At 46.7% G+C, this 12,713-nt stretch overlaps 1 protein-coding gene across 3 annotated transcripts; it reads left to right on the top strand.

Annotated features, from left to right (window-relative positions):
• The first annotated feature begins 8,510 nt into the window (after positions 1-8,510).
• RIPK3 (receptor interacting serine/threonine kinase 3) lies at positions 8,511-12,672 on the top strand. Of its 3 annotated transcripts, XM_006061455.4 has the most exons (10): positions 8,513-8,687; positions 8,905-9,045; positions 9,184-9,493; positions 10,014-10,159; positions 10,297-10,343; positions 10,556-10,720; positions 10,831-10,916; positions 11,141-11,482; positions 11,625-11,685; positions 12,324-12,672. In XM_006061455.4, the coding sequence occupies exons 1-10, from the start codon at positions 8,668-8,670 to the stop codon at positions 12,518-12,520; spliced, it is 1,515 nt and encodes a 504-aa protein (XP_006061517.1). In that variant the 5' UTR covers positions 8,513-8,667; the 3' UTR covers positions 12,521-12,672. The 3 variants fall into 3 exon arrangements, 2 of the variants coding, with proteins under 2 accessions (XP_006061519.1, XP_006061517.1); XM_006061457.4 differs by lacking the exon at positions 11,141-11,482 and having other exon boundaries at positions 8,512-8,687; XR_003112426.2 differs by lacking the exons at positions 11,141-11,482; positions 11,625-11,685; positions 12,324-12,672 and having other exon boundaries at positions 8,511-8,687; positions 10,297-10,374.
• Positions 12,673-12,713: the final 41 nt, after the last annotated feature.

Here is a 12,713-nt window from a genome sequence, read left to right as displayed (position 1 = left end):
CCATCAAATTCACTTTAGGAGAGTTAGAAAATACAGATAAGCGGGACTTTTCTGGTGGTCCAGTGGTTAAGAATCTGCCTTGCAATGCAAGGAATAAAGGTTCAATACCTGGTCAGAGAACTAAGATCCCACATGTCTTGGAGATCTAAGCCCACAGGCTATAACTATTGAGCCTGCATGACTCAGTGAAGATCCTGTGTGCCACCAACTAAGACCCTGGACAGCCAAGTAAAGAAATAAAAATTTAAAAATACATAGAAAAACATGAATATAAAATATAAGAACATAAAAGCACCTGAAAACCTACCATCCATCACTTTAAACATTTTTCTATTTGTACATTTAAATATTTATATATATCTATAGTTTAATGTTTCTTCCCAGTAAAATTTAATGTGTGAATTTAACTCAGATGACCATTATATCTACTACTGTGGGCAAGAATCTCTTAGAAGAAATGGAGTAGCCATCATGGTCAACAAAAGAGTCCAAAATGCAGTACTTGGATGCAATCTCAAAAACGACCAAATGATCTCTGTTCATTTCCAAGGCAAACCATTCAATATCACGGTGATCCAAGCCTATGCCCTAACCAGTAACGCTGAAGAAGCTGAAGTTGAATGGTTCTATGAAGACCTACAAGACTTTTTAGAACTAACACCCCAAAAAGATGTCCTTTTCATTATAGGGGACTGGAATGCAAAAGTAGGAAGTCAAGAAACACCTGGAGTAACAGGCAAATTTGGTCTTGGAATACGGAATGAAGCAGGGCAAAGGCGAATAGAGTTTTGCCAAGGGAACGCACTGGTCATAGCAAACACCCTCTTCCAACAACACAAGAGAAGACTCTACACATGGACATCACCAAATGGTCAACACTGAAATCAGATTGATTATATTCTTTGCAGCCAAGACGGAGAAGCTCTATACACTCAGCAAAAACAAGACCGGGCGCTGACTGTGGCTCAGATCATGAACTCCTTATTGCCAAATTCAGACTTAAATTGAAGAAAGTAGGAAAATCCACTAGACCATTCAGGTATGACCTAAATCAAATCCCTTATGATTATACAGAGGAAGTGAGGAACAGATTTAAGGGCCTAGATCTGATAGATAGAGTGCCTGATGAACTATGGAATGAGGTTCGTGACATTGTACAGGAGACAGGGATCAAGACCATCCCCATGGAAAAGAAATGCAAAAAAGCAAAATGGCTGTCTGGGGATGCCTTACAAATAGCTGTGAAAAGAAGAGAAGCGAAAAGCAAAGGAAAAAAGGAAAGATATAAGCATCTGAATGCAGAGTTCCAAAAAATAGCAAGAAGAGATAAGAAAGCCTTCCTCAGCGATCAATGCAAAGAAATAGAGGAAAACAGAATGGGAAAGACTAGAGATCTCTTCAAGAAAATTAGAGATACCAAGGGAATATTTCATGCAAAGATGGGCTTGATAAAGGACAGAAATGGTATGGACCTAACAGAAGCAGAAGATATTAAGAAGAGGTGGCAAGAATACACAGAAGAACTGTACAAAAAAGAGCTTCACGACCCAGATAATCACGATGGTGTGATCACTTACCCAGAGCCAGACATCCTGGAATGTGAAGTCAAGTGGGCCTTAGAAAGCATCACTATGAACAAAGCTAGTGGAGGTGATAGAATTCCAGTTGAGCTATTCCAAATCCTGAAAGATGATGCTGTGAAAGTGCTGCACTCAATATGCCAGCAAATTTGGAAAACTCAGCAGTGGCCACAGGACTGGAAAAGGTCAGTGTTCATTCCAATCCCAAAGAAAGGCAATGCCAAAGAATGCTCAAACTACCACACAATTGCACTCATCTCACACGCTAGTAAAGTAATCCTCAAAATTCTCCAAGCCAGGCTTCAACAATACGTAAACCGTGAACTTCCAGACGTTCAAGCTGGTTTTAGAAAAGGCAGAGGAACCAGAGATCAAATTGCCACCATCTGCTGGATCATCGAAAAAGCAAGAGAGCTCCAGAAAAATATCTATTTCTGCTTTATTGACTATGCCAAAGCCTTTGACTGTATAGATCACAATAAACTATGGAAAATTCTGAAAGAGATGGGAATACCAGACCACCTGACCTGCCTCTTGAGAAACCTACATGCAGGTCAGGAAGCAACAGTTAGAACTAGACATGGAACAACAGACTGGTTCCAAATGGGAAAAGGTGTACGTCAAGGCTGTATATTGTCACCCTGCTTATTTAACTTATATGCAGAGTACATTATGAGAAACGCTGGGCTGGAAGAAGCACAGGCTGGAATCAAGATTGCCGGGAGAAATATCAATAACCTCAGATATGCAGATGACCCCACCCTTATGGCAGAAAGTGAAGAGGAACTAAATTATGACCAACCTAGATAGCATATTAAAAAGCAGAGATATTACTTTGCCAACAAAGGTCCGTCTAATCAAGGCCATGGTTTTTCCAGTGGTCCTGTATGGATGTGAGAGTTGGACTGTGAAGAAGGCTGAGCGCTGAAGAATTGATGCTTTTGAACTGTGGTGTTGGAGAAGACTCTTGCGAGTCCCTTGGACTGCAAGGAGATCCAACCAGTCCATCCTAAAGGAGACCAGTCCTGGGTATTCATTGGAAGGACTGATGCTGAGGCTGAAACTCCAGTACTTTGGCCACCTCATGCAAAGAGTTGACTCATTGGAAAAGACCCTGATGCTGGGAGGGATTGGGGCCAGTAGGAGAAGGGGACGATAGAGGATGAGATGGCTGGCTGACATCACCGACTCGATGGACGTGAGTTTGAGTGAACTCTGGGAGATGGTGATGGACAGGGAGGCCTGGTGTGCTGCGATTCATGGGGTCACAAAGAGTCGGACATGACTGAGCGACTGAACTGAACTGAAAGTTTAATGTTTCTCCCTAGTAAAATTTAACGTTCAAACCAAATAACAAAATGTTAATAGAAATCTTCATATCTCCGTAGCTAATATATGGAATCACATTTTTAGCAGGTCTTTTTGTGGTGTAATATACATAACATAAAATCTACCACTTCAATCATTTTTAAATGTACAGTTCAGTGGCATTAAGTACATTCACGTTGTTGTATAACCACCACCACTATCCTTCAGAAATTTTCATCTTCCTAAACTAAAACTCTGTACCAATCGAACAGTAACTCCTCATGGCCTTCTCCCCTTAGCCCCTGGCAGCCACCATTCTCCTTTCTGTCTCTATGAACTGATTATTCTAGGTAGGTCATAACAGTATAATCATACAATATTTGTCTTTTTTGTGGCTGGCTTATTTCACTTAGCATAATAGCTTCCAGGTTCATCCACATTATAGCATGTGTCAGAATTTTATTCCTTCCTAAGGATGAATAGTAGTCCATTGTATGGCATAGACCACATTTTGTATTCATTCACTGATGAACATTTGGGTTGTTTCCAGGTTTTGGCTATTACAAATAATGCTGCATTTACAAATAATATTGTAAATAATGCTTGCATTTCACCAATAAATACACTGGTGTATAAATATCACTTTGAGTCACTGCTTTCAATTCCTTTGAGTGGAATTTCAATTCCGGAAGTGGAATTGCTGGTAACAGATCCTTTTTGCTATTTTCTTTTCTTCTTGGCCATGTGGCATGTGAGGTCTTTGTTTCCCAACCAAGGATCAAACCCATGACCCCTAAATTGGAAACTTGGTTTTTAATCACTAGACAGACAGGAAAGTCCCAGCAGATCCTTTTTAAAATCAGTGAACCACATCTTCTCATTTCTGTGAGTCTGATATGATGCTAAATGATTTTGTGGTTGAACTTATGAGAAAACTGATATTCCTTCTTGCATTTCACATGTTCCATCTGGGGTAGGTTTTCTTCATATTCCTGGTGCACATCCACTGGAAATTTCTTTAGGCAACTCTTTAGAAATTTCTTTAGAGGACCCTGTAGGTGTTAAACTCAGTTTTCACTTATTTGAAAGTGTCTTTAAAAAAATAAACTTTGTCCCCAAAATAACTTTATTGAGGATACAATTCAATGTTTATAGATTTCCCCCCCTTTATTTTAGCACTTTGAATCATCCCAATTCTTCCGATTTCTAGTGGCTGTCGAGAATTGTGCCACTGGTTTAGCTGTATTTTTTGTAGATGATCTATGTTTTTTCTCTAGCCTTTAGTTTGTTGTTCTTAGCAGTTTTACTGAATTGTGTCTAGATGTGGATTTCTTCAAATTTATCCTTCTTGGCATAAATCGTGCTTCCTGTATTTGTGAATTCCTGTCTTTCATCAATTCTGGAAATTTTTCAGTCATTTGCTCCTCAGATATTGCCTTGCCCCATTTTTTCTTTCTCTTCTCCTCACGGAGAAGCCAATTTGATGACTGAAAGATCACCTCGCTTCTTTTTGCCTCAACTTTTTTTATCAACTTGTCTCTGTTGCTGCATTCTGATTAATTTTTTCAGGTTCATCTTTTAGTGCACTTTCTTCAGCTATGTCTTCTGTATGGCAGTTTTAATTTTAATGGTTACATACAATTTTTTATTTCTTGATAATTTATTTTTTCTGACATCTCTCCGGGCATTTTTATAATCTCTTATTTCTGGTTTATGTTTTCTATTCCATCTTCTGTTTCTTTAAACACTTCCCAACAGCTTCAGATTCTTCATCTGATTGTTCCAAATTCTGGATCCCTTAAAGATTTAAGCCTGTTGATTATCATTCCTGCTGATACTCATTTGTGATGATTTGAATCCTTACATATTTATATTCAGTAATTTTTTGATGAGTTTATATTTGGCTGAATTTAATCCAGAAGTTTGGATTTAAGATGCTTTTCTCTAGGGAGAATTCCATTTGCTTCTGTTGGACTTCAGGGAGCATTAATAACATGGGGCCATTTAACGTTTTAAGCTGATGGTTTACTTAAAAAAAGGGAAAGTTAAAATTCCAACCGCAAATCCCTATGTTAGCAGATCTCACATGGAAGCTAACATTTTTATTAATGTTAACATCTAGTGCTGCAGTCTGGATAGGTTTGCTTGTAGGTTCCCTCTGCAAGCAGGTGGACTTCTTCCTTTCTGTTAAGAATGTAGCCCCTTGAGGATCCAAGCTTTGGGGAGAATAGAGTTGTCTCACATGTAGCTCTTTACTCTCTGGTTCTCCCCCAAACTCTCTTACCCCTACCCAGTTCCCAAAGCTCTAAGTTTCTACTTAGTTAACCTCTCTGTTTACTTACGATTTCCTTTTTGCTTTGTATTATTTTGTTTGTTTCAGAGGGATGCACTTGGGAAATTATCCTTATTTCCGCGGGACCTCACCAGGTTACTTTAAAAATATGTTTGTGGTGCTTTATATAGCATTTAGGTATTCTGCCATGGGAGGCTTCTATGAACTCTGTCACACTACTGGAAGAGAATTTTTGAAGCAAACCAAAAAAAAAAATGTGATGATATGGTATATATTGTTTTATAACCTGCTTTTTTTCCTTTGATATATGATAAACCCCTGTTGTACTAATAAATACAGGCCTAGAGCACCATTTTAATGGCTGCATAGTCTTCCACTGTGTAACTTAGTCAATCTTTTTCCTATTATTGGGTATTTAAGTTTCTATTTTTTCACTATTTTAAACAACATTTCAGTGAATATCCTGAATCTTTGGCTAAATCTTTGCATACATCATAACCTTTTTCTTTCTTTATCTGTTTATCAAAGTGATACCTGTTAATATAAAATATTCAAATACTAAGGAAAACAACGGAGAAGGCAATGGCACCCCACTCCAGTACTCTTGCCTGGAAAATCCCATGGATGGAGGAACCTGAAAGGCTGCAGTCCATGGGGTCGCTGAGGGTCAGACACGACTGAGCAACTTCCCTTTCACTTTTCACTTTCATGCATTGGAGAAAGAAATGGCAACCCATTCCAGTGTTCTTGCCTGGAGAATCCCAGGGACAGGGGAGCCTGGTGGGCTGCCGTCTATGGGGTCGCACAGAGTCGGACACAACTGAAGCGACTTAGCAGCAGCAGCAGCAAGGAAAACAAAAATTCTCCATAATCTTTTTTGCTGTCACCTCAATTAATACAATTTGGTCTATAATTGAAGTCTCTTAATCAAACAACAGAGGAGAATTAGGGCTAGAATATGCAAGAAGAGAGACCACAGTCTCTGCCCCTCACTTGCATCCCAGCAACTAGAAATAGGGAATCAGAGCAGGTACAAAAGATGGGCTGAAGGTCACTGAAGACAATCAGCTATAGAGAACTGAAGGGATGAGAGACACCCAGATAGACTCCAAAGGCCTGGGACAACCAGGGTCGGGTGTCCCCGGCCTCAGAAAAGGCCAGAGCTTCAAAATCCAGGAATCAACTCTGCCTTGCCAGTTCCCCACTGCTGGAAGAAGAAAGCAGAGGTCTTCTCAGGCACTCACTCCAGGCTCCTCTTCCTACCCCTCCTTCTCTTAAAGACGCTTGGTTTGTTTTTTATATTTTTTTGAAATTTCTTGATGATGTGCCTGAATATGGACTTTTTTTTCTTCATACATTTGCTGGAAACTAGTGGGCACTTTTGTTTATTTTTGGCTGAGCTAGGTCTTTGTAGCTGTGTGGGCTTTTTCTCTAGTGGCGGCGAGCAGGGAAGACTCGAGTTGCAATGCGAGGGCTCCTCGTTGCAGCGGCTTTTCTTATGGTGGAGCATGGGCTCAAATGTGCACAAGCTCCAGCAGCTGCAGCTCATGGGCTCTAGAGCACAGCCTCAGTAGCTGTGGCACACGGGCTTGGTAGCCCCACAGCATGTGGGATCTTCCTGGACAAGGAATCGAATCTGTGTCTTCTATATGGACAGGCAGATTCTTTACCACTGAGCCATCAGGGAAGCCCAAGTTGGTTTATTTTGAGTCAAAAACTATTATAGGTTCTGACACCATCCCCAATCTTACACTTTACAGTAACTTCTTCCGATTCTCAGGCTCGTAGGTGAATCTAAAGAAATCTAGCTGTAAAAGGTTTTTAAATGCACCTCTAACTCCTTTCTGACTACTCTCCTCAAACGGAGGCCAGGTGTTGAGACCACGAGCTCAAAAAGAATCATGAAAGGAATGACTGTCCTCTCTGATGGCTCTTAGCTCCTGAACTAGACTTTTTTGAGGAACTGCCAGACTTGCATTTATATTCTGTGAGATACCACCATATCACCATAAGACTCCAGATGAATTCTGTCAATTCTGCAGGTACATGAAGAGACCCCAAACCATAAAGAAACCCAACCTTCTAGCTCCTTTCGGTTGAGTATGGAGCACCACGTGGGATGATTAGCATCTCAGTGAAGCCTCAAAAAGTTAGGGTTGTTCATTTATTAATCCAATTCAACAAATATTTATTGGGTACCTACCTTGTACCAGCTTTTAAGCAGACTACAGTTTAAGAATTCCCTAAATAGGTCAAAAATAGCATGCACTGACTCCATCAGAATTCCAGATGTGTATCCTGGAGCTCCGGTTTCTGGAGAAACCACAGTTAACTGCTGGCTGCTTTTGCTCTGCCTAGAGGAGTCCATGGACCACTGGACAGGATGGAAAGTACCACAAGGTGAGCACCTTCCAGTGAGTCTTGCCCCACGATCCACAGGGTTGAGTCTCCCCATGAAGGACTGAGTGCCTAAGGCAGGTCGTATCTAATTCCATAATCTTCAGCTATGGTCAGGCCTTGGGCAGGTAAAGTATGAACACCTTCTGTCAACCCTGAATCCTTAAGTCTCCCCAAGCTCCTGAGTTCTCCAAGACCCTTGTCCAGAGCATGTTTGTCAGGAAGATTTATTAATATTAACCAGAGAATTTGCAATGGAGGAGTGGCTGTGGGGAGAGAGGGCAAAAAGGCTCTGCGGTGTCTCCACTGCCGTGTACACCATAGTATCAGCAACTCTGGTGGGCTAATTCACCTAGCTGACCACAGCACCCTGGGAGAGGTCTGTATTCGGAAGGAATAGAGCCCAGTGGACACGCCACACTTTCCCTAGTCACCTTCCCCACCAGCTGACCCCTTTGCGAAAATGGCAAAGCTTCACGGTTCAGAGCCAGCTTGACCAGGTGCTTAAACGCTGAGTGCTTTCTCACCTATAAAGAAGTAACAAAAGCAGTACCTATCCCCTTGGGGTCGATGTGAGGATTAAATGAGCTAATGGCATGTGGTGAGCTTTAGAAAAGTGTTAGCTATGATCTTAGGGCAGCTGTGGGAGAACAGAGTCCTAGGACCATGACATCCTACTCAGCGCCACCCCCCACCCAACCCTCCACTCCCCCCAACCCCGCCGCGGAATCCCAGGCTTGGCGCTGGAGCTGGGAATCCTGTGGAAGAAGGGAGAGAGACCAGCGGTAGGAGGTGGTTGTGGGTTCCTGGAGGGTGAGGATACCCAGCGACAACTGGACCTGACCTGACACCTTAGGAACAGCACTAGTTTCTGTTCTGCACCCTGCTCTGTGCCCTTCCACGCCCCCGGGGCGGGACTATAGAGGCATCAATTAAAGAAGGAAGTGGTTCGGGCAGAGAGAGCAACCCGGCGAAGCGGGAAGCGGAACCGTGAAGGAGCCTGGAGATTGACCCCTCTCCCAGCCCCCAACTCCTCTTTCATCCGTGGGGGCTCGCAACTTCCAGAAGCTTCTCTCATCTTCCAGCCTGATGTCTGGCTCTACGTTATGGTGAGTGGAGAGTGAGATATGGATGCGCCTCGTGCCAAGACCAGGGCACAGGGGGTCTCACGGGAGGGGCTGGGGCTCGAACTGACAGCGCTGAGCCGAGTCACGGAGGTGGCGGTGGCGGGGGGGTGGGGGGGCGCGGTTAGAGGGGTGGGGATGGGAGGGGAGCAGGGAGACCTTGGGCCCACGGCCGGCTGGTTACGTGGCCCCCCTCTCTCAGGCCCAGCGGTGCCTCAGCCCCGCTGGTGCCCATCGAGGAACTGGAGAACCCGGAGTTAATAGGCAAGGGCGGATTTGGCTCTGTCTTCCGGGCACATCACAGGAGTTGGGGCGTAGAAGTGGCGGTCAAGATCGTGAACTCGTGAGTGACCCGAGGTGGGGGTCTGGTCCGGGAGGCTGGGCCGGGGAGGAGGGGCCGCTGTGCCGCGGAGCGGGGCCTGAGGGCGGCGGGAAGGATCTCTCAGGCGCAGAGCTGACGGCACCCCTCTCCTGAGCGCAGGAGGGCCATATCCAGGGAGGTGAAGGCCATGTCCAGTCTGCGTAACATGAATGTGCTGCCCCTGCTGGGGGTCACGGAGAAGCTGGCGTGGGAGTATGTGTCTGGGCCGGCTCTGGTGACTCCATTCATGGAGAACGGCTCCCTGGCGGAGCTGCTACAGCCCCGTTGCCCTCGGCCCTGGCCGCTCCTCTGCCAGCTGCTGCAGGAGCTGGTGCTCGGGATGTGCTACCTGCACAGCCAGAACCCAGTGCTTCTCCACCGGGACCTCAAGCCCTCCAACGTCCTACTGGACTCAGAGCTGCACGCCAAGGTCAGCCCATCCCTCACCCAGCCCATCTTCTGGACCAAGTCCTGCCCCCAGAGCTGCTCAACCCCATCCGCGGGACATAGGACCCGCATCTGCTGCAGCCCTGTCTCCTGAATACCCTCAGCATCTCCCCCTGGACACAGGGCTGCCCAAGTGTCAAGGCCCAGCCTGGAGCTCTGGCCCCTGCCACACCAGGTGATAGAGGCCTTGACCAACATGGTCAGTTCCACAGGTCCACCCCACCAGGCCCTCCAAAGATCCATGGCTGATCTAGCCCAGGAGACTCAGACCTCAATCCAGTGCCGTGGAGAGTGGACCCAGACCTCCAACCAGAGGCCCCACTGGTCCTACCTTTCCGCTAACCCTCCATACTGTCTTTACAAGGCTGGGCCTGCACTTTTGGGGGGAGGGGGGTAAGAAAATGGTTCTAGGAGTTTCTTGGACCTGCCCATTCCTTATCTCCCCCTATTTATCTCCCTTTTCTTCCATCCCCTATCTCCTCGTTCTTATCTCCCTTTTGCAGGTGGCAGATTTTGGCCTGTCCACATTTCAGGGAGGCTCACAGTCAGGGGCAGGATCTGGGGAGTCAGGGTGCACCCCAGCCTACTTGGCCCCAGAACTGTTGGCTAATATAAACCAGAAGGCCTCCAGGGCCAGTGATGTCTACAGGTAAGGCACCCACTCCAAACATATATCCAAACATATATCCCCCATTTCTACACCTGTCTGGATCCTTCGAAGGGATGCTGTATGGAAAGGGATCTTGCCAGCAGTTGGGTCAGGCCTCAGCTTTGTGTCTACTGCAGCTTTGGGATCCTAACGTGGGCAGTGCTAGCCGGAAGAGAAGCTGAGAGTAAGACAGACTCTGGGATCCTTCACCTCAGGTGCCCCCCTCCCCTAAGCCCCCAATCTCCCAATCTCCAAGCCTTCCTCCTCCTCCAGTTTACCTGCTCAGACTGCCCGACTCCCTCCTCACATCTCCTGCACTCCCGACCCCTTTCCATGATGGGGTAGCCTTCATACTCTGAATGCCTTCTCTTCACACCCCCACCCCCACCCTATTAGTGCCCCAGACATCATTGGTGCGGGAAGCAGTGTGTGAGAGGCAGATCCGGCCCCCACTGACTGAGCTGCCCCCGTCTGGGCCTGAGACTCCTGGCTTGGAAGAACTGACAGATTTGATGCAGAAGTGCTGGAGCCATGAGCCCCAGAAGAGGCCTTCCTTCCAAGGTGTGCTGGCCATCCAGCTGGCAGTTGAGATAGGCCTGAATTTGTCAGCAGGGGCTTTCCCCCGGAAAAGAAATTTTGTTCACCTGCCACCCACTCTTCCTTCTCTCTAGAATGCCGAATAAATACCAAGAAAGCCCTTGATCTGGTAAATAAAGGAGATGTGTCTGGTAGAAAGATGAATGCTGCAGTCTCCATGGTGAGTGCTCAACACCCCCACCCAGGAGCTGGGCAGGATGGCACAACGTGGCTCCCTTGGCCACTCAATGACCCCCCACTGACCACCATTCTCTAAGCTTTGACTATGGTCCCCCCTCTCTTCACCCCACCCCTGAGTTCCCAGGCAACAGATATGGACCCAACTCCCTTGGGTTTACTCCAGGTCTCCCACCTCCATGCCCAGCCGGCTCCCCATCCTTACAGGTGAAGGAGTTCCTTTCTGAGCACAGGGGCAGCAACAGCCCAGGCCTGGAAAGGACAGAAATAGACAGTCCTAGGGAAACCACAGGAAGCCATGACTCCTTGGTCTCTGAAATGATGAACCTGAATCTCGAGGGGTGCCCCAGCTCTGTTCCTGAAAAATGTACAAACCTTCTTGAGAGCATCGGGGTCCAGAGAGAGCAGGTTCCACCTGCCTGGACAGCAGAGACATCTTCAGATTCAACAGCCCGACCTCCTCAGACTCCAGAGACTTTAGCTTTCAGAACCCAGAATCCCTGCCCCACCTCTGCTTGGACCCCAGGTCCTGGACCCCAAGGGAGTCAGGTGAGACATTGGCAGGACTACAGGATGCGCTGGGACTCCTGTGAATCCTGTCTGCTTGCCAGGGGACACTTGGGGCTGAGGGTGTCTGCCATAAGGGAACAGGCCCCAAGACAGGGAGCCTGAGAGCCTGTGTTGTTTGTAGGGGGCTGAGAGATGTGACACCAACTGGCCTCCCAGAGGGCTGGCACCAAATCTGGTACCAGGTACCCACTCTCCACTCCTTCCTTTCCCTGCTTAATTCTTCTACTAGCTTCTTCCTCAAGACCAAATACAGATCCCAGGTACTTGGGGAGGGGGAATGAGAAAGGGCTAGAGCCCACCTACCCCAGCCTTCTCATTTTGTAAATGAAGAAACTGACAGCCACGGAGGTCACACAGCAAAGCCAACCTGGCTCCTGAGCATTTGGACTTGCCCCAACACCAGCTCTGTGAACCTCTAAATTCCATTCCACTGTCGTTGTGTCGGTCCAGAGGGTCACCCATCAGAAAAGACCCAAATATCATCAGTCCAATGGACTTGAGTTTGAGCAGACTCCCAGAGATAGTGAAAGACAGGGAAGCCTGGCGTAATGCAGTCCATGGGGTCACAAAGAGTCGGCCACGACTGAGTGATTGAACAACATCAGAGTCTCAGATGTTAGTTGCCACTCCTCTTTAGCTTCTGCAAACCCAATTCTGAAGGTGCAGCGTGAAGGGAAAGGCTGAAGGCAGTCCGAGACCCCACACTTGCATTTCCCCAGGGTGAACACGAGGTGTCGCTGCCCCTCCATCCTGCTGCTCCTCCTGACTATAAATCTCCAGCCACTTAATCCTCCCAACATCCTCACTCTTTCTCTTAAAGGGCCATGGTTTCCTACCATCTTTAACTGCCAAGGAGTACAGATTGGAAACAACAACCGCCTGATTATACAAGGAGGAACTGCCTTATCCACGAAGGGCGTGGCGCCTGGGGGTGTGGATAGGGGCCCTCAGTGCACCCCTCAAGGAAGAAGTTCAAAAGAAGGACCGCAAGAACCTGAAGCCTGGAGTGGGCCATAGGACTGGTATCATAATAGCAAGAATTGAAGCAGCTTCTCAACTGCCTCCTGGACTTGAGGCTGCTAGCCTAGACTTTCTCTGAGGGCCATCAAGCCTTCACCTGAATTGTCTTTGTGGCCCCAAGAGACAATAAATGTGGAATTTTAACCAAAGCACCATGAAGGAGGCTAAAGCTTCAGCCAGGGGCAGGAAG

The sequence above is a fragment of the Bubalus bubalis genome, chromosome 11 (assembly GCF_019923935.1).
Source record: "Bubalus bubalis isolate 160015118507 breed Murrah chromosome 11, NDDB_SH_1, whole genome shotgun sequence".
Taxonomy (NCBI): Eukaryota; Metazoa; Chordata; class Mammalia; order Artiodactyla; family Bovidae; genus Bubalus; species Bubalus bubalis.
Note: the sequence above shows the minus strand (reverse complement) of the source record. Positions and strands in the feature narration are given on the sequence as shown.

What these genes read in the sequence shown, in the direction of transcription:
- RIPK3 (XM_006061455.4), top strand. Translation starts at nt 8,668, where the DNA reads ATGTCTGGCTCTACGTTATG. An exon ending in ATGTCTGGCTCTACGTTATG is followed by an intron (nt 8,688 to 8,904) that starts GTGAGTGGAGAG and finishes CCCCTCTCTCAG; the next exon opens with GCCCAGCGGTGCCTCAGCCC. An exon ending in ACTCAGAGCTGCACGCCAAG is followed by an intron (nt 9,494 to 10,013) that starts GTCAGCCCATCC and finishes TCCCTTTTGCAG; the next exon opens with GTGGCAGATTTTGGCCTGTC.